The sequence below is a fragment of the Nannobrachium achirus genome, assembly GCF_963921795.1.
Source record: "Nannobrachium achirus genome assembly, chromosome: 16".
NCBI lineage: Eukaryota > Metazoa > Chordata > Actinopteri > Myctophiformes > Myctophidae > Nannobrachium > Nannobrachium achirus.
This window is the reverse complement of record NC_137823.1, coordinates 40,493,543-40,515,744: the sequence shown is the minus strand read 5'-3', so window position 1 is coordinate 40,515,744 and position 22,202 is coordinate 40,493,543. Positions and strand designations below refer to the sequence as shown.

General features: G+C 43.8%; 1 protein-coding gene across 1 annotated transcript; it reads right to left on the bottom strand.

Annotated features, from left to right (window-relative positions):
• Positions 1-1,532: 1,532 nt before the first annotated feature.
• Positions 1,533-21,696, bottom strand: ddhd1b (DDHD domain containing 1b; the record flags this gene model as incomplete). The annotated part of the gene is made up of 15 exons (XM_080744921.1): positions 1,533-1,717; positions 3,588-3,857; positions 6,706-6,896; positions 8,314-8,378; positions 8,822-8,971; positions 9,467-9,542; positions 9,901-10,157; positions 11,054-11,160; positions 12,079-12,188; positions 14,078-14,225; positions 15,282-15,410; positions 17,413-17,589; positions 18,779-18,974; positions 20,315-20,501; positions 21,251-21,696. The coding sequence occupies 15 exons, from the start codon at positions 21,694-21,696 to the stop codon at positions 1,533-1,535; spliced, it is 2,694 nt and encodes an 897-aa protein (XP_080601047.1).
• Between the last annotated feature and the right edge of the window lie 506 nt (positions 21,697-22,202).

The window sequence follows — 22,202 nt, the reverse complement described above, 5'->3', positions numbered from 1 at the left end:
GCACACAACCAAGCATAAAACACCTTGTCTTACTGGATCTCTTCCCCACTAGTCCCTCCCTTACATTTTAGTCTAGTTTTTATTTGTTTGATGAAATTGTCAATATATTTTGTCTTAGTTTTAGTCATCATAGCATAGTTTTTGTTTAGATTCGTCAGTGAAAAAGGGTAGTTGACGAACACTTTTGGCCATAGTTTTAGTCGACGTAATGAACACTGGTAGGCATCCCATGCCGAGTCTTGGCTGGCAACAGATGAGACTGGTACACAGTCGCAGGTCAGGTGAGCGGTTGATGACAAATGGATTTTGGACAAGAAAAGTAAAGAAATTAAGAACACTCCAAGTCCCCAAAATAGCCAATATACAAGCTCACAACGCGTGGCGATGCAATGTAGATCGCGTATTTTTGAAAGGATCTTTGAAAAGGTTTGAAAGTTTTCACCTAGAATGACGTGCCTAAAATAGGGACGCCAGGGTGGTTAACATTAGTAAAACTATAGGAACAGGGAACAGGCTTTGATCATGTGGAGACTGGAGAACTTTACCACTGTGTGGGGCTGAAGGGATCCCAGATCCACAGCATGCCTCCTCAGTCCAGTTCAATAGTCAGGCAAGGTGAGGGATTACGCGCACATGTGCGTGTGTGTGTGTGTGTGTGTGTGTGTGTGTGTGCGGAGCGTGCGTGTGTGTGTGTGTGTGTGTGTGTGTGTGTGTGTGTGTGTGTGTGTGTGTGTGTGTGTGTGTGTGTGTGTGTGTGTGCGTGCGTGCGTGCGTGCGTGCGTGCGTGCGTGCGTGCGTGCGTGCGTGCGTGCGTGCGTGTGTGTGTGTGTGTGTGCATGTATGTGAGGAGTGGACATGGCAGCATGCATATGTAGCCAGTCTGGAGATTAATTCACTTTCAAATTAGTCAATTCAGGAAGTACATTATTGGGCTTGGGTATCCAATCAATAATACAATGTTTGAGGGTTCAGTCAGTTATCATGTGCACTACATGATGTTACATTACAGGTCTTACAAAATAAGAGGATGCATTTTAGATTCTCTTCTCTTGTTCTAATACGCTAAATATGGGTAAATACGCTTTTCCATCAATTTAAGCGTAAAACATCTTGATCCTGAAACACCAAACATAATCATGTAAGAATTGAATCAAGTGAAAGCAATTCAATGTCAGTCCTGGTCTGTCTGTTTGCGTGTGTGTGTGTGTGTGTGTGTGTGTGTGTGTGTGTGTGTGTGTGTGTGTGTGTGTGTGTGTGTTATGCGTGCATCTGTGTGTGTGTGTGTGTGTGTGTGTGTGTGTGTGTGTGTGTGTGTGTGTGTGTGTGTGTTATGCGTGCATCTGTGCGTGTGTGTGTGTGTGTGTGTGTGTGTGTGTGTGTGTGTGTGTGTGTGTGTGTGTGTGTGTTATGCGTGCATCTGTGTGTGCGTGGGTGTGTGTGTGTGTGTGTGTGTGTGTGTGTGTGTGTGTGCGTGTGTGTGTGTGTGTGTGTGTGTGTGTGTGTGTGTGTGTGTGTGTGTGTGTGTGTGTGTGTTATAATGACTCGGGGTGGTCCTCCGTGTGCTCGGGGGTGTCGTGCTGTCTGTACATGAAGGTGAGCAGGAATAGCGCCACGTCGTGAGAGCACCAATAGGCCGTGTGCGAGGTCACAGCTGACCAATAGCGGCTCTCCACCATGCCCTCTCGCAGCTCAAAGTCGATGCGTCTCTCCAACTCCACTGGAACAACAAACACATTAGAAACTGTGATAACTGTGCAGTGATTTCATCCGTTGCACAATAGAGTGCTCTTCTGAAGAAGCATTTAGGATTTAGGATTAGGAGTTTTGCTTTGTTCCGTAAAGATGATCATCACAAATGAACACAAAAAGCTGGGGCCTTGTGTAACCGATCTAGACACACGATTGGTCCAGCGTGGGTCACATGACAGTTCAACATGGCCGCAAGCAGACAGAGGGATTTGTGTTGTAAACATGCATATGTTTTGGATTGAAAAGTCTTGAGAAAGGTTTTGAGAAAATGAAGGATTCTTTTTGGGCATATAATGGATTCTCTATAGCCGGGCTTCACTTCACATGCATGCCCAACGTGCATTGTAATCGAATCGCAGACTTTTACCGATTCACACGGAAACGGGCGACGTACTGTAAGTAATTAATGTAAAATCATTAATTATGATAAAATTAAACAACTCGAGCAACTCGGGCAGTGGCAAGAGAAGACACTGGCTCTAGCTCGGGCAACTCGAGGGGTGGCAATAAATGTGTTAAGGGCAGGGTCACACCAAACTATGGCTGCTGGCTGATAAACTCGGATAAAAAAAAAAACACGGTAGCTTGCAGCTCATTCTGTCCCAATAACCAGTGATGCACCTGTCAATCACTTTCAGGACCCTCCTCCCGTATGCTGCACGGCCTTGTCTTGACGTTGCCAGGCAACCACTGACACACCTCAGCATCTGTCACTCACTTTCAAGCCCCTCACTCCCCTGTAGCCTGTAGACTATACAATCGCTGTCTGTAGCCCGGTTATATTACGAATTTATCAAACTTTATTAGGTGACCGCGGCTATTCTTTCTTTTTAGTGTCTATAATGAACAGGCGGAGGGTACTTGCCCTTGCTTTATTGGAAGGGGAGATGCAACAGCAGTTCATGAGACTCACCAGAATAGGAAAGAACAAGTGGATTACTGGGGACTGGTAGAGCTTCGCTTCGATGACAAACGGTTCAGATTATATTTTAGAGCGACTCAGAACCAGTTTGACAAGATCCTACCAATTGTTGGACCCAGTGCTTTTTTAGTAAATTATTAGGTGCCAGAGCTCATTGACCTGGGAAAAGCAGCATCTGTGTCGAGAATTTATCTGCTTCAATTAGACAAGGCATATAGAATAGAACGCATACACGCAAGGTCTGCAGAGCAGGCGGAAAGATCCACCCTCATAGGTACAGTATAATAAAAGTGTGGTGAGATCGTGCCCTGAGCATGTGCTAAACCCATACCTTATTTCAGGCATGTGCGTGCATGCGTGCGTGCGTGCGTGTGCGTGCGTGCGTGTGCGCGCACGCGTGTGTGTTTGGCACACCCAGTCTGTGAGTGACATGTTCATAAAGGCACACTCTTATGTGGAAATTGCTTTTTGGCATAGGCCTAATAGAAAATGAGTGAATCGGCCCCCAGCTTAAAATGCTTACATTTTGCGTTGTTTGAAGAAGGAGAAATATTTAATTTTACCATTTTATACTTTGGACAATGTTAAAGTCAATTTATTTTTGTTATGGATTGTGCAGACCAACTATTTCAAATGTAATCTCTTGTTCTGTATTCGTCCAAAGCACACTGAGACAAATTCCTACTCAAACTGGTTGATACTAAACAATAATAAATGATTAAAAAAGCAAAGCGAGCACTCAAAAAATGTGGAGGAGAGTAAGTAAAGTGTATTCTATAAAACAACCTGGCTGTTTTATAGAATAAATTATTATTATACTATAAACTATTATTATTCGATTAATTGAAAAGGTAATCGATAGAATAATCGCTGAGGAAATAACGGAGAGTTGCAGCCAAACGATGACCGGACTTACCTGTAACGTGGTCCAAGATGGTGGAGACAGACGCAGACATGAAGGGCTCTTCCAACTCCACCTCCCTCTCCTCCTCATGCTGTGGCTCCCTCTCCTCCTCGTCCCCTTGCGCCGCGCCTCCCTCCTCCCCGTCCCCCCCTCTCTCCAACTCAGAGGCTCCGAGCTCGGAATCCAGCGACTCCTCCTCTACCCCGGCCACCTGCCCGCTGGTGGAGCGCGAGAAACGGGAGAAGAACATTCCGCCGATGCCCTTCCCGATACTCGCAGCGCCTGGAACAGAGCAGTGGTGTGACGTAAAACACAGCAATGGTGTGACGGTACATTTACTCAAGTACTGTACTTTAGTACAGCTTTGAGGTGGTTTTACTTTACTTGAATGTTTCTGTTTCTTTTTTACAATTATTTGACAGCTGTACTGTAACTAGTTACTTTGCAGACGTCTTAACAAATAGCAAAATGGCCACATTTGAAGGGCACGCCCTTTTTTCATCAAATAATTCTTCTTACGGAATGATTGTTAGTTAGACTGATGTGTCACCACCAAAAATACTATAGTTTAAAAGTTAAAGTTAAAAAGACTAGGGATGGAGCTTGTTAATTCTTATTGATAATGAGAACCTTATCGTTCCTATTGAGCGTTTTCTAATATTTTTGGAAAGATGTGAGACGACAAATTCTGGACATAACTATGAAGATGACAATTGACAAAAGTAACAAATATTACCATTAAATATCATTAAAACAATCATTCATTGGTGTGCAATAAGTGTTAAATGGCTTTATATTATGAATAGTACTGTAATAATTTCTTGGTCGCCTCTTGTGTTGATTCTTTAAACATGAGCCGCTATGCTCGATAACAAGCTTGATAAGCCCAAAACTTATTGATACCGGGTATTCAATAAACGTGTTATCGAGTTTGTAGAGTACCCTTGTTTCGAGCTCCATCCCTAGTTCTGACTTCACAATGATGACTCGACCAGCCAGATTAATAGTTTAACTCCTGCTTCTTAACTGTGCCGTATTAAGAAGATCTGATGTTTCAGCGCAACCTCTCCCTTTAGGATGAGGTCACTTCTCGCTCTTAGGGCGTCTTACTGGTATGTATATCGTTTTTGGTTAACTGCCTGAAATAATCTCTGTAACACAGTTTTAAGGGATTTTCAAATATATCAAATATTTTAGGAAATACCCCACTAAATGAATTTTTATTTGTTTTAAAGGCATTTGCTATCAAGTGGATACATGAAATTACATATATTGTCACAAAACACACAAGAAATCTTGTGAAGATTATCTTGCGGAACCAAACATGTAAGTATCAAGAATGTTTATTTGCCACAGAGCTTATTTTAACAATAATCAAACATCCAATGCAAAATCCCATTCGCTTCAATAGAATCAGGAAGATGCTGACATCCTGCTTCCTACTACAGAAATACATCATCCCTGAAGCACCCTATTAGTTACACCAACATTGCTCTTTTGTAGAACTTTTATAATTATAGGTTAAGTATCTCTAAAGATTGCTAGTTGAATTTGGCCAAAGGGGATGTAGACCTGACCCGCAAGCAGACAATGGTTTGTGCTTCTTTGTTCACAAACTGCAGAAATAGTACAATTGTTAGCTACAGATTGGATTCTTATTCTGTTTTTATCTGTAGTTTTTATTTATGCATTTGGTGTTATCTCTACAAAGGGTGTTCATTGTGTTCCTGTGGTGTCCCACACCGTGTGGGACACCTTCACTTCAGTGGGCACTGGCAGAAATACCACAGTCCATCACTGCATTAAAACACCAGCATCCCACAACAAATAGACTGTCATCCTTCTAAAGTGCTGTTCAGAGCACTTTCTTTTATTTCTTGTTCAACATCCAATGCACAGAGGAAACCTCATGTGCCCTGCACTGTCAGTCTAGAGACAGGGGCTAATTTGCTCTCTATTGATTTGTTTGGCCTGTGCAGGGCTGTCCACTGCTTGCCTTGCTACTTTATCAGCTCCGCAAGCAACTTCTTTCTCACAGCCCCTTAAACAAAACTTGAACCCTTAATGGTGTCCCTATATTCTACGACAAACATCCACGGAAAATAGCTACAATCTACAAGCTCACGACCAACTCAGTGGCCTTGTGTTTAGAGTGTTTGCCCTGAGATTGGTAGCAATTCCCCGGCAGGGTCATACTAAAGATGATAAAAGTGGGACACGATGACTCCGTGCTTGGCACACAACATCAAGGGTTGGACGCTAGTCCATCCATGCGCATACTAGCATCATGTCCAGGTGGTGCACTGGCTTGCATATCATGACTGGGGGATGTACATGTACATCAAGCTGCCTACTACAGAAACAGTTGATAGTCTTCTGCCAAGGCTTTTTACTTACAAGCTCACAACATGTTGTGTTGCAACGTGTAGAGCGGCTGTTTTCATTGACGATATGGAGTATAGGTATAAAAGGAGTGACTCCTGGGGGATTGTCTTCTCTAGCAGTAAAACCCCAGTTAGTGATGATAATATATTCCTAATGTATAACGATAAAGCAAATACGGTAAGTAAGTCCTAGGGGCTTATTGTCAGTAACAGCGGAGAGTGCAGGAATTTATCCCCGAAAAGATGCGCTCGACTGCTGGATTGCTGAGGTGGGGAGTGCTGCACCCAAGTGGCGGTGCCCATGATCAAACTCATGACCTTGTGGTCCCAAGGCAAGAGCCCTACTGACTGAGCTACCCAAACTCACACACATAGATAATCACTCTCACTCTATACCATACGGTAGTGGTGGGCAAAACCACTCATTTCAGTGATCGAATCATTTCATTCACGTTCATGGCAATGATCCGTTCAAATGATTTGTTCGCTTTCACCGTTCAGTAGCGCGATCGTCCCGTGAAAAACTCTATCACTCATGAACGACTACCATACAGTAACGCTGAGGACCCCCTAGGTGTCCCGGACCCCCTGTTGAAGACCCCTGCTTTACGCATTTGCTTCTTGTCTACATCGATACATCATGGATCCCTAAAGTATCCATCCATCCATCCATAACATCCATCGTGTGCCTGTCCATCCAGCCATGCATCCATCCATAGACCCATACCCATCCACCATGTCCTCACCCATGATGCTGGCCTTGCCATAGCTGGCGATGGACTCTCCGTAGTGCCTGCGGGCCTGCAGAGGGGAGGTGCAGGGGGGGCTGGGGAGGTTGTCGATAGAGTCCACCGCGGGTGCACTCTGACTCTCCTTGAGAGGGTTCAGCAGCGTGGGGCGGATCTGGTCGTACAGCGTGCGATCGGTGGTGTTGTACCTGGGGGATCAAAACCGTGACATGAATGGTAAAGCGGTTTCATTTCTAAATAAAAGAGATTAGTCACAGATGGTCTATTTCTTTCGGCAAAGAGATTTTCTTTAGATGTAAAAAAATCACACTCGTGTGAACTGAGCGGTGGTTCCCCCCCCCCCCCCCCTTCCCCCCTGTGTGTGTGTGTGTGTGTGTGTGTGTGTGTGTGTGTGTGTGTGTGTGTGTGCGTGCGTGTGTGTGTGCCTGGTCTGGCCTGGCCTGAACAACAGCGCCCCTCCCTTAACATGTGTGGTCAGAAAAGGTTACTGCAGGCTACAGACAGACAGACAGACAGACAGACAGACAGACACGCAGACAGACAGACCCACACACACGGCCACGTATAGGAGCGTTGTGACCACCGCTCAAAAAGGAGGGGGTCAAGGTTAGACCTCTGGGGGACCCTGGTCAACGATGTACATAGGGTTAAAGTGGTGAAGTTGCAGGCAGGACAATCAAAAATAGTTGAAAAGAAACTCATCATATCGGAAGAGAAACAGGAGACAGAGACAGAGAGAAGGCGTGAAATAGAAAAGAACAGCATGATCAGGAGGACAAAGTATTCGGATAACTAGAGGGGGTGGACCAGACAAAGAGTAGAAAAGGTGGGAAGGTTTTCTTTTAAACAATGAACATGCTGCAACCATCTATGGCTGACTCATAGGTCACGTCTCCCCAGTGATTATTTTGTCAGCCGTGCCCACACATTTTCCCAGCCTAAGATGGCTCAGGGTAGAAGACAAGGTTAAACAACTATAAATGGGGCCGGCTTTCAAAATAGTCAATGCAACTCTGCCCTCAATCCCCTCAATACCCGCATATCTGACTAAACACCTCCAAAACATTAGACGACCACAGCACAAACAACGATCTGGTAACACAAACCCACAAGACAAATATGGGTAAATTCTCCTGCCACCCAAGTGTGGAATTCCTTGACCCCTGGCCTCCTTCAAAACTTCCCTGAAATTTCACCTTGCAGGAGGCCAGAGGTGGAGGTAGCTATCACTTCTTCCATAAACAGGCGAGAAGTGATCACCTCCCCCTTATCTCCACCTTTTTCCCCCTACTCAATAAATATATAATGTTTTTATACTTGCGATGACATTGAATGTTTTTGTCGCTATTTTACATGTCGTTGAATTGAATACTAACGACCTCCATCGGAAACAAGACCTCAAGGGCTTTTTTGGGGTGTTCCTTTTAGGCAGGGTCTGACTGTACTTGTGCTGTACTAAAAAAAATGTTTTGACTGTACTTGTACTGTTCTTAATTTTTGTCTAATAAAATATTCAATCAATCAATCAATCAATCAATCAATCAATCAATCAAACAAACAAACAATCAAACAAACATACACATGCAGTATAAAGCCAGTTCTCACCAGTGGATTTGGACAGGGGATATATTACTGTAGTGCTTCAAGATGAGGGGCTCCAGTCTGTACGCCTGAACATAAAGAATAGAAACATGGGTCGATAAAATAAAAATAATTATTACAAATAATTATTTGTGCGAATCAGGGTTGAACCACATGCCTCTGTGGTTTTGTACGTGATTCAGATCTGATTTCTAAAGAGGCGCCTCCGTCGGACAATGAAGCCTCACTCGCCAAAAATAGTACATCTAATAGATCTGCTATTTTTGTAGAGTGTAAATGAAGCATTACTCGCACCTTCAGTCATTATTACATCATTACCACAGCAACCAATGCCAGAGAGGTCGATGATGTCTGAGTACAGAAATTCGACATAATCACTTAAACGCAAATAACAGTGTGGACTGTCAGTCGTAGAAGATTTGAGAGACAAATCAGATTTGCCTGCATGCAGTCTGAACAAAGCGTTAAATCCGGTGACCACATTGTAGTCTATTCAGTCAGTGTGGCTCACCACAGGGTCCGTAGGGTGGAAAATGTTAAAGAGACGCTGGCAGATAGACTTGGGAAGGATGTGGTCCTGAACGCCATTGTTTCCAGGACGGACCCCTCGCAGTGCCAGGAACACCGCCAGAGGGGATCCCATGCAGAAGAAGTTCTCCACCTGGCACAGAGGAAGAGATTTGTTCCAAAGATGAGATCATTCCAAGTAAGGATGTCTGTTAGTAAACCACTTCAACCCTATATGGTTGACCAGGGCTCTATGATAGTGTATTTTCTGTTTTCTGTTATTGTGGGAAAAGCTTTCTCTTAAAATAGCCGATCAACAAGCGCACGCATTTCTGCCTTCTGGTAAATTGTGCCATATTTAAATTGGGCATTATATATATCTAATGTCTTCCTTGTAACTGGAAATGTTGAGCGCTTGCACATAAAATATTTTCACCCACTTGTTTGTTTTACACCTGTAATCTTGTGATGTGACAATGAAGTTGTCATTCTGATTCTGGTCTGATTCTGAGTCTCAGCAAACACAGCCCACAGCCCATCTAGAGTGGCTAGGAAATGTCCACCAGTTTAATGCTGGTGAGTGACTGGTAATTTTGCCTAGCATAAAGTGGTGTCCATTGAAAATAAAAATAAAAAAGCCTTAAGTTACCTTGAATTTCAGTGCTGGCCCGGTGGCACATGAAGGGGAATGTAAACCTTCGAATTGCTCCTCTAAGTCCCTCAACCTGTAATAGAGGTAACAGATTATTCTGACATCAGTGCATCTCCATAATATAATGTGTGTATTTGGATTACGTTGTTGCGTCTGATATCAGTGCATGTTGATCTCCATATACCGGTATGTGCATTTGACAGGGGCTATCATATGTTGATTTGATGCCATACTGTATGTGCATTTCACCCACACATTAGGGCAATTAAATATAGGATAATGAAATGACCAAAATGGATTGAAAGAGGTAAAACTGGCACAATAATTTTGTGAATCATGAATTGATTTTGAATTAGACATTCTACCCAGAAGTACCGGTTTGTTTACAAACATGAAACCATTCTGATCTGGTCTATTGATCACCACAGTACTTGAGTCTGGTCTGTCTCAGCTCCTCCTGTACATAGCGCTCTTCTGTGCTGGGCCAGCGCGCCTCGCTCGCCTCCGGGGTGGGGACGTCCAGGTGATGGAAGCGGACGGGGTCCCAGCCCGTCATGATGTCAAAGGTGATGACGCAGCCCAGCGAGTGGGACACGATGGACACCTTACCGTTCTCCTCAAACTCGGGGTTCCGTTTGCAGAACAGCGAGTAGAGACGGTTCAGCTCCTGGGTCAGACCCCTGGTGATCTATTATACACACACGCATGCACACAAGCACACACGCAACTTGGCTTACAGGACCATACAAGCATCAATAAATGTCATTTTGTGTATTCAACCATATACATATATAATAATATTATATACAGTATGCAACCATTATCTCCAAATTGCACCTGGTTATATCAATCTAGACCGCTGCAATTTCTAGCAACTATTTGTGCAGGTGTGGACTGGGCTTAAAAGTCTCTTCAAGAAGATTTTCATACTATATAGAAATGTATGGAATTAAATGGCTTCTTCGAAAGTTAAACAAATCACACAGTATGAATCGGAAAATGTCTGGTACTAATATCAACCATAACGGGTGAATCAGTAAATAAACATGGCAGGTCCTTCAATGATAGTTTGGGATACAGAAAACATCACCACTCACTCGCAAACACACACATACACAGACACACATGCTAAAATGCCTCATTTAGACCACAGACCTGTATTAATAAACCTAATAGTTTTTCACCAGGGATGGGGCGGAGGGTCTTTAATAATACCAAAAGCCACAGCTACAGGCATAATGACAAGTGGAGGGATGTTGCAGTGGTAGCCAAACCCGGCACACTCACACACTAATGCAAATCTAATTCCAGTAAAAGCACCTTGGATGTTAGTTTAAAAGAATCTGTCCTGATATGCACATTTAAGTCTGCTAATAGCTGTATCTGCCAAGATATCCATCCATCCATTAGTGCATTAGTCTGTCCTGTCTTATGTATAGTATGTGTGTATGTATTGTACTGTATGTATGTATATATGTGTGTGTGTGTATGTGTGTACATATATTATGTGTCGATTGAGAGATTTACACATAATGATGTGCTGAGCCAGGATAGGGTGAGATGAGTGCAGTTAGACGGTCTTACCTCGTCTCTGTACAGAGGACTGGAGTAGTACATGATGTCCATGGCACTGCTGTTCAGCATGTCTCTGAGACCCCGCACTTTGTCTGGGGTGATGGAGTCCACCGTGTCTGCAAGTGTAACAAACACACGCACACACACGTTTGCATTTGTGAGCTTGTTTGAGTACAAATCAGGCATTAACTCCAACCCCAACCGCTAAACCTAACCTCTAAATGCCTAATCCTATCCTAACCATAACTCCAACCTTGTGTCCATTAGTTAATTTCCAATTCTGATGTAGGAGGAGTCGGACAGTGGAGGATATGTTCATCCAAAGGACAGATTCCCCTCAGTAGGCTAATCAATAAAGCTCTGATAAAAATGATCGGCTGAGTCCAGCATGGCAGCATCATCATCTCAAGGTTCAAGATTGTTGTCTTTTGTACAGGTACATAAAAGTAAAACGTATTTTTGTTAGGCTTCCTTCAGACAATGCAGTGGTATATATATATACAGTAACAGCAAAACAACAAAAACAACACATCTAAAGATAAAAATATAAGTAATAATAAGTAATCTTTCATTCTTTTGTTTTATCTTGGCAAAGGTGAGTGAGCAAACTGAGCAATTGCTCAGTAGAAAGGGCTTATATAATATCCATTACAAGTTGTTTTAGCCTTTGCTTGTGAGGTTGAATTGTATGAATTAACTTCTTAGTCCCAGTGACTGTCAGGCAAAAATTTGCTACAGCTGCGGATACAAACAAATGACGGCTGTACACACTGCTTGCTGAATTTCACGTCGGTTTTTGCTTACAGAATATATTGTACACCGGATTTAGGCACTTTAGACGTTATTTACGGACAGATTAATGAATCGGGCCCAATGTATATGTCTCAAATCAAATTATGCCTGTGCTAATGACATTTGGCCCTCACCCTCAAGTATATACGCACGCACACACACACACACACACACACACACACACACACACACACACACACACACACACACACACACACACACACACACACACACAAGAATACCTCCATCAAGAGCCAACTTGGACCTCCACTCCACAGGGAGGAACTCCACATGTTCTGTGGTCCGATCAGCAAAGTGCTTCTCCTCCATCTTCCTGGCAGCATCTCTCATCCTGGACAAAGACAACAACATATTTTTCAGATGCTATGGGTACCTGTACATAGCATCAAGTGATTTCAGATGAGTTAATCTAAGTTAATTATACCTTTCAGTCCGGGAAACCGTTTGTGTGTAGTTGTTACTATGTACAGTAGTACCTTAGTGTAAAGTGTTTAAATAAATATTTGAGGTTTTTCAGAAAATTCTGGTCAGGATTTAGAAGGCGTTTTTTGGAATCGGCCTCAGGTCTAAATGGGTTGTGGATGTGTCATGATTACCAGCACTCATATAACATGCTATCGGGCAGAAAACTCATATCTCCATGTTTCAATCTTTTATGTTTTTTTTTTTTATCCCTGTAAATTAATACGTACTTTGTCATACAAGAGTGTCGCACAAAAGTAGTGAAAATAGCTCTGTGAGCTTGTAGATCGTCTATTTAAAAAAATGTAATTTAAAGACATATTTTTAAAAAGGAATGGTTTTGGACATACAAGTTTGCACCGGACAGTGGCGATAAATGTCCTTCAAGTAATTTTATGTCGTTGGCACAGGGCTGTATACAAAGCAATGTGTTACAGAACGTGTTGTTACTTGTGCCAACATAATAAAAGTGCCGTAAGGACATTTCAGCAAATGCCCTCTAATTTAAGACGAGAAACTTTTTGTAAGTAAGTAGTTTTGTGGGCTGTTTTTATCCCCATATGTTATAGCTACAGTGGAGAGAGAGTAGTGACTGACATGCATCAAGGGGTCCAGTGAGCCGGGAATCGAACTAGGGACTCGCTGTCAGGCATAAGAGCCCATGTGGTATCATGTGCACCACTGTGGGCACCACTCGGGTGCCCCAAGAAGATAAATATTGTATTGAGTGATCTCAGCAACGCAGTGTCACACCCATTGCGTCAACTCAAACGCAATGGGTGACAAGTCAAGGTGGGACAGATGTTTGGCATGACAGGACGTGATGATTTATGATTCCCTGCCAATCTGTATTCAACTCAAACACCACTTAGTCTGCGGGAGCAGACTGCACACCACTCTGCATGGGGGCTCTGCACGGTGCTCAGACAGCCCACCCGCCTCGTTTTAAATGTTTTTAGCAGCCTCGTCAACTTAACACATTGGACGGTGATATTAAATGCATTGAACTTACCGGCGCACATGCGAGTGCGTTCGCCGTGCATGACGGCCGCACATGTGATGTTTAGCGTGGTGTTTAATCCAAACTGCGACCGACTCTGACAAAGCCAGGAGTCAATAACATGGTTCCTGTTTACATGCAATGTCTATGGGGCTTTGAAACAGTGACAAGAATGGAGCACTGAGCAACCGATCTGAATGAGGAAATGCTCACGGGCGGATCGGCCACTAAGCTTGATGGGAAATGTAGTGTTTTAGCTTGAAGTGTTTTTGCTCACCTGGCGCCAAAACATTTCAGTAAAATGGAGCTGCTCAGTGGCAGTGACTCAGCATGTTTTTAAATATTTTTATTTTTCCAAAAATGATAAATTCAACATACAAAAGGCAGAACCAGGGCGAGACAAGGCAGATAGAGCCTGCTGGTTGGTCAGTCATGGACCAACTAGAAGGCTGAGGTCTGAGGAGAAGTTTGAGTAGTTGCAATTGTTTTACTCTGGATGGCGCTGTTCCCTAGCTTATAGGTCACCAATTACTTCCGGGGTATCCAGCAGGTCACCTAGACACGATGATGTCACCAGACCAAAATCAGCATTTCTGTTTTGTATTTATTTTATTTTTTGAAAAAAGAATGAAAAAACCTTATAGTGGCGAGTGGTGGAAAGAGCACTGTTCGCTAGCTTATGGATCATCAATTCTTTCCCCCCGACCCACAGGTTGAGAACCACTGATATAGACAGTAGTGGAAATGAATTAACTCACATGCTGGTGTTCCTGATAATACGGCCCTGGTCCATTTTCTGACCGATGCCGTGGACCACAAACACGATGTGTGTGGTTTCAGGCGGGGTGTCCTCAGGGGCGGCCTCCTCCACATAGCCTCGATGCAGACGGGTTCGGCTGCTAGAAGCTGAGTACAAGAGTATACAACAAGGGACCAGATCAGTGATCATTATACAGAAATAAAGTCTTGTAGTCACACGTACTTCTTTAATACTACATTTAAAAGGTGTCAGGTTGTGCCAAAATAAAGACTTACCTGTACAATTGCTTTTCTTTAATTTTGAGTTACCAAAAAAAATGTTTACCCCCTTTTCCTCCCCAATTTAGTTGTTATGCCAAATAGTTCCTCCCCACACACATTCCTGTGTTGTCACTGGGGTTGTATCCGACTGACTCACCTGCCAGTGAGGAGCCCCCAACGGGGGGGCCTTCGTCCTACTCCTCCCGCCCAACACTCCCTGCTGACGGGTGCCGCCCCAGCCTGTAGGAGTACGTGCAATGACCATTATCACCCTCCCCGCCCCGTCCAATTGAGTTCGCATTGGCGCCCGACAAAGCCGGATGCACCGCGGTGGATTCGATCACACAACCTCTGTGGTGGTGAGCAGGGACTTTACCACTGCAGCACCGGAGCGCCCTAACCTGCACAATTTCTCACTAAGTTTATTCATTTACAGTAGGGGCAATATGACAATGTCAACGTAATTTTCTTGCTCTTAAATGAATGCAGTACCATGTGAGAAGGTGTGCTGGTTCTCGCACTCGTAGGATCAGCAGTGATAAACAAACCACTGCAGGTCTTGCATTATATCCGATGTAATTGTACAAATCCATGTACAAACCACAACACTCTACATGTGTTTCACATGCGTGCTTTGTTTTCGTTATTTTATTTGTTATATTATTCGGGTGGAAACCTTGTATGTCCCAAACTGTTCGTTTTGCATTTATCTTTTTAAGAATTATTTAAAATAGTGAAAATAGATGATCTACAAGCACACAGCACCTTGCACCGCGAGGCGTTGTGTGCTTGTAAATCTGCTATTTTCACGAGTTTTGTGCGACAGTCTTGTATGATGAAGCAGGGCTTTACTTCACAAAAATTTGAAACTTTTTCTGCTTGATGATGTGACAACTGACAAACAAACTTGAAGTTGGCGTCGTCGCTCATGTCCATCCATACCTTTGGAGAAGCCCAGTTTCTGTGAGACGGTCCGTGCGATCTTGGAGGTGGTGGCGTCGCTGTAGAGGTAGACCTCGTCCACACTGTGCCAGTCCACGTGACTCCGGCTCAGCTTCAGAAAGTGAATGGCTGCGAGAGAGAGAGTTTTAATTAACACGTGGTCATGTAAATCATCCAGAATACTTAACGTGAGTAATATCTCTGGTGGATTTAGAGGCACAGTTCTTTGTGTGTGTGTGTGTGTGTGTGTGTGTGTGTGTGTGTGTGTGTGTGTGTGTGTGTGTGTGTGTGTGTGTGTGTGTGTGTGTGTGTGTGTGTGTGTGGTGTGTGCGTGCGTGCGTGCGTGCGTGCGTGCGTGCGTGCGTGCGTGCGTGCGTGTGTGGTGTGTGTGTGTGTGCGCGCGTGTGCACTGATTCTCGACGTGGGATCCGGGGACCACCAGGAGACCAAACGAACCTTTGCTACATATAAGACTTAAATTAACATGATTTTACAGTGTAGATTAGGGTCCCAGTCTAAACAATGGTATAAAAATGGGGGGTCTGTGGCCTAATAATGCATATTGAACCAGGGGTCATTGACATATACAAGGTTGGATCACTTATAGGATCGCGTATAGCAAATATTGTATGTGTGCTACTGTCCATGTACTGTACGTGCATGTGCCTCAGTGTGTGTGTGTGTGTGTGTGTGTGTGTGTGTGTGTGTGTGTGTGTGTGTGTGTGTGTGTGTGTGTGTGTGTGTGTGTGTGTGTGTGTGAATGCCATTTGTGTGCGCGCGAGTGTGTGTGTGTGTGTGTGTGTGTGAGCCTTTCACTCCAGTGCATGTCATTGAGCTGTCTACAGGGGACGGCATTCCATGCATGTCCTCTCAGGTGCTTCCAAACATCCTATTGGTTCTGCTGTAGTCAGCCAAAAACAGGGTCACCTGACTTTGTTTTTTTTTTGTCTTGCGGTTTTGAATAGACGAGGTCCTAATTCTGTCACGCTGTAGAACTCCCTCCCTCTCTCCTCTCTCTCTTTAAAACCACCGTCCCTCTTGCTCTCCAGCTCCTTTTATGTCCCTGCTGGCTTTCCTTTTACCTCCCTTGCACTCTCGCTGCCTCCCCTCCATGTCCCTCCAGATATATGTCTTCATCATTTGTTATAGTTATCGCTAACTTGACCCTTCTTTTTCTCTCTCCCTCGTTGCAGTCTGCTTATCGTTTTCTCATTTGTCTCCCCCTATCTGTTTCTTGCTGTCCTATAAACACATTATTCTCTGTCTGTTCTCTCGCTCACACGCACATGCACACACACGCACACGCACGCACGCACGCACGCACGCACGCAAGAAACACACACACACAAAAAAACTCATGTTTGTACTATTACACTTGTACTACACATTTTAGGAGGATGATTTATGGATGCCAATTTTTTTTATGTTTACAATTTGCAACCATAACCCGGAAGCCAAAAATAGCCGATCTACAAGCTCACAACGACAAGCTATTTCCAGTGCTCGGCACCAGTGCACAACGGAGTATACAGGCATAGCTCCAACCTAACCTAAACATATTTTAACCTCTAAAAATCTAATCCTAACCCTAATCCCAACCTGAATCTTTTCCCATTTGTATTGTAATCCTAACTCCCTTTAGGCTTACATTCACCCCCCCCCCCCCCCCCCCCCCCCCCCCCTGTACAGGAGGGGGGAGGTCTATTGCACAGCTGAGTATGCGTCAGGCATAGCTCCGACCTAACCTAAACATACTGTAACCTCTAAATGTATAATCCCAACCCTAATCCCAACCTGAATCTTTTCCCATTTGTAAGCCTATAACTCTAAAAGTAAATTTAACCATAAAACCATTTAACCAAAATTTGTATGGTAGATTTAACCATAAAAATCTCTTGGTGGAATGGTCAGAATGTCTATGTCTCTAATTACCATACTACTATATTTGTGGGGACATTTAGCCTTCCCAATGACAGTAATCAAGTACACACACACACACACACACACACACACACACACACACACACACGCGCGCGCGCACGCACGCACGCACGCACGCACGCAAATACGAACACACACACACACACACACACACACACACACACACACACACACAGTGTGAGATCCGCACCGTCCTTGCTGTCCACGTTGGTAGGGACCACCTCCGTCTCGTAGGTGTCCCTCATCTGTTGCCCGCGGAAACGGGCCAGGTGCTCGATTTCAATGAGGTCACTCTCGTCCTCCTCCAGGGGCAGCCAGGTTCCATCTATGAACCACTGGCCCCTCATCACAGGGATACGGTCTTGTTCTGGGATGTGGGAGTAGGGCTGTCACAATTATTACATAATCGTCTAATTGCGATTATTTGACATAATCGCGATTATGTTTCATAATCGTCATAATCGTTTCCATGTTGAAACATTTTCATATATGTTTTTTAGTAGAAAAATTGTTAGTAAAAAAATTGTGGAAATAGCAGATCTACAAGCTCACAATGCGACGCGTTGTGAGCTTGTAGATCGGCTATTTCCACTATCAATGTTCTTTTTTAAGTATAAAGTTGTCAAATATGTCAGTAATTTCTTTGTATATTTAGGTTATGTGTCATATCTAACATGTGCAACTTCAAAGCCTAAAAGCCAAACAGAAATGTATTTGTCAACAACAAAAACACAATTAACCCATTCAGGCCGGGAACACATTTTGCTGTTTGGGAGGGGCTTACAGTACATGTACACTGTACAGTATGTAGCAACATATTTGTTTTGTAGGCTAATTTCTGATTTAGCCCTATTCTATTAGGTTAGGCCTAAATGGGTTCGTTAATCGCAGTTATTTGAGTGAAATTGAATCGTCATGTAAAATGTCATAATCGTGACAGCCCTATGTGGGAGAGTGCAAAACAAGGCTGTTCATCTCCTCCCTGTTGACACCTTGAATGTCTTATAACTTCTGTTCATTTGAACACTCATAAAATCTTTATGAGTCTGTATAAAAAAGGAAAAAAAAGAAAAGGAAAACAACACCTGGAAAGGTGATTAATTCTGCCTGTGTATTTAAATAATACTGTTGTAAATTGGGGAATATAATACATGTTATTAATGCTGCATACTGCATATACATAACATGAGCTGTTCAATAAGCTAGTAGTGGTAGTAGTAGCAGTGATAGTTTTAGTAGTAGTACTAGTAGTAGTACTACTACTAGTGGTAGTAGCAGTAATAGTTGCCGTGGTAGTAGTGTACTGTAGTAGTAGTAGTAGTAGTAGTAGTAGTAGTAGTAGTAGTAGTAGTAGTAGTACTAGTGGTAGTAGCAGTAGTAGTTGCAGTGGTAGTAATATTGTACTGTAGTAGTTGTAGTAGTAGTAGTATTAGTAGTAGTAGTAGTGTTGCAGTAGTAGAAGTACAGTAGAAGTAGAAGTAGTAGTATAGCAGCAGCAGCATATTATTAGTAGTATTTTTAATCAATTAACCAAATATAAGAGTAAGGCTGCTCACGGTTCCAGTACACAGGGTAGCATTCCTTCGCTTGGATGTCCACTTCATATAGACCTCCTCGTACACACACAGCCTCCACGTTGTTGATGCTGCTGCTGCCTGCATCCAGCTCCCAGTCAGAGGACGCAGAGGAGCCGCGGTGCATCCGCCCCGCCGCGGGCTCACAGGGAACGGCCGCCACGGTCACACTCTCCGCCTGGATCTCCCCGCAGGAGCCAAACATGTCATCGCCCTCGTCGCTGGGAAGTCGAAGAGGAGGAGGACCTCGCCGCCTCACCTAGGGGTGCAACGGTTTGTTTATCGATAACTTTATAAACTAATCGCGAAATAATTGATCCCTGGTCAGTGAAAAATAAATCTAAAAATGTCAAGATTATTGAGGCCTATATTGTCTATTTTCAATATCTCTGTACAGTGCAGAAAAGTAGCCTGCACATTTTATAGGTTACTTTCTTGCACTGTGCAGAAATATTATTCGCCTCAGGGCGACATGCGACCCGCATGAAGGGCGAGGTTGCGGCAATTCTTGGCCATGGCCAGTGATGTATATCGGACCAGTTACCCATATATAGAGACCCCTGGTACCCATATAATATGGAGATCCATGTACTGTATATGGTACATCCCTTTTGTGCCCATACATGGAGATCCCTGTCTGAACCAGTCACACAGATGTGGACTGTCTTCCTCCATTTATGGGCATCCCCATATGAAGTCCTGTTAGATATGGGTTTAATGTTGATGACATCAGGGATCTCCATATATGGGCTTGAAAGTGATTTTGTTAGAGTGGTTCCCATGAAATCACAACATAAAGTACAATCCCTTTCATGCCCATACATGGAGATACCTATCTGAACCAGCCACACAGATATGGGCCATGTCTTGGCCAGCTGGCCAGTGATGTATATCGAAGACATCAGGGATCTTCATATATGGGCATAAAATGGATTCTGGGGAATACCCATATATGGACTTTTACATAGGTGATGTCACGAACCACAGAGTCAGGCGTGACCTACACTGCCCTACAAAGGCAGAGTGCAGTAACTACGTACAAGAATTTCACTAAAAAGTGTTACAGCTGATCAGCCAAATGAGATAAAGGCATACAAGTGATATTACACTGATTGTATACCTGTTCTTGAGCTAATTGTTCATCCCCCAATATCATGAAGACTAATTTGACCTTAGGGCGACACAAATAAGTCGGTCTGTCCGAAAACGTAGTTACTGCACTCTGCCTTTGTAGATACGCGGACAGGATATGCCGGTTTTCATAGTAAACTTGCGACCTGTGGTCGCAACTATTCCTCAATAGGTAGTTTTTCCAGATTAGTCGAATAATCGAGAAGGACGTCATTTGTTTTAAAAGTAGCACATAAAATAACGCTTGAGGGGTTCACTTGATAGCTTGTAAAAAACAAACAAAAAAATCCTTCTCGATTATTCGACTAATCGGGGAAAAGAAAGTATCTAATAGAATAATTGCTAAGAACATCATGGACACAGTCCCTAGTAGGCTACCTCCCGTACCGTGTCTGGGTTCTGCTCGCAGAAGCGCAGGTAGACCATCTCGATCTTCAGCGAGTCGTGTCCGATGAAGGGCTTCCACGTCCGCTTGTCCTCCTTGTAGAACCAGCGTAGCTCCTCGGGCCCCAGCTCTGTCACCACCTCGCCACGGTGCCGCGAGCCACTGGAGCGGCTCCGCTTCTTGGAAGAGCTGTCGCGATCAGGACACTTTACTTGGTGATTAATCGTCAAAGAGATAATTGCGATTAACGATTTATTTGTGTTTTTTGGCACTGAACATTGGAACATTATAGCCTATAATTACATTTCTGTTTGGCTTTCTTTTAGGCAACATTTAAAAAAAATGCAATATGATAAATAACTTAAAGCTGCACTAACTAACTTTTCTCTTCTATCCCAGATTTGAACCCGGTTTCCAGCTAGCCTGCCTGCTTGCTCAGGGGATAAACTGAATTTTGACCATCAGGTCAAAATTCCTGTCAGATCCTGTGTCTAGATGAGACATGACCTTTGACACAATCTGAATGTTTCAAATGCAACCACCCCAATTGTAAAGGTTATTGGCCTATACTCTACCATACAGATTGGATACATTTTCATCGTTGTATTCATTAAAGAAAAGTTACATAGTGCTACTTTATTATAGTGCTACTTTGTTTATTTAAAATAAACAGAAATACATTTATACTTTTAAAAGAATATAGTGGAAATACCCAATCTTCAAGATCACAACACATCCTCATGTCATTGGAACTTGTAGATCTGATAGACCTCAATTGTTGTTGAAAATGTTTGAAAAAAGGCTATGATGAACACTTTTAAACGTGGACAACGATTGTGATGATGACGATTATCATGCAAAGAATAATAATCGCAATTTAAATGTCAAGGAATTGCGATTCATTCAGGCAATGATGTAATAATTGTGACAGGCCCTACTTCTTGCTGGACGTGACGTTCCCGTCACTCTCCGTGTAGTCGTTGGGGTCGAGGGGGACGTCCAGATAGGATGCCCCCCCTCCTCCCGGATCATCGGCGGCGTGATGGTGGTGATGATGATGTAGATGATGAGAGTGATGGAGGAGGTGGTGGTGATGGTGGTGGTGATGGTGGTAAGCCGAGTAATCCTCCTCCCCCAGGCCGAGGATCATGCCGTCCTCCGGGGCGAACCGGGGGTCCCCGAGCAGCGGCAGGTGTCTGTCGATGATCCCCGGCAGCGGCTGCATCGTCGCCGCCACCGGCTCACCCTGGACGATCATGTCCCCCATCGGGTCCTCGTAGCAGGAGGACATGTCGTTGGCCATGTCCCAGTCACTACTGCTGACGGAGTTGTTCTCGGAGCTCTGTTGACGGATGAACAGCGGGTTATCCTTTAGATTGCTCATCTTTCCTCTTCGATGTTCTCTCAATCGTTGTTGTATAAAAAGAAAGCCTTGTAGTTCAATAGGCCTACATAGAAAAAAACAGTCAGTAATGTGTCCCTTCTTCTCCTCCCATCATCACCAGGGCTACCATGATGAAGGCTAGCCTACATAAACGGGGAGGTTTATTATAAGCACTTTCCCTGCCTCAGCAGCATCTGGCTCTGGCACCATCTGTGCGCCGAATAACGCACGATGCTCAAACATCCAAATAGCCCATTATAACCTCAATGCGATTAAACGTTCCATTTGTCCCTTTGATGACGGCGTTCTATCTGATTATTATTAATAATAATATCCTACAAAACCCCTAAACACGCACAAAAACACTGCATTTACTAGAGCGCTCAATGGATGATAGAAAAGCTACGTGCTCCTCCCAAATGCGTGTAAAAATAGGGCATAGCGGTGGGCGTGGTTTACTGGTGCCACTAAAAGAAATCTCCCATTCATTTCCCCCATCGGCTTTT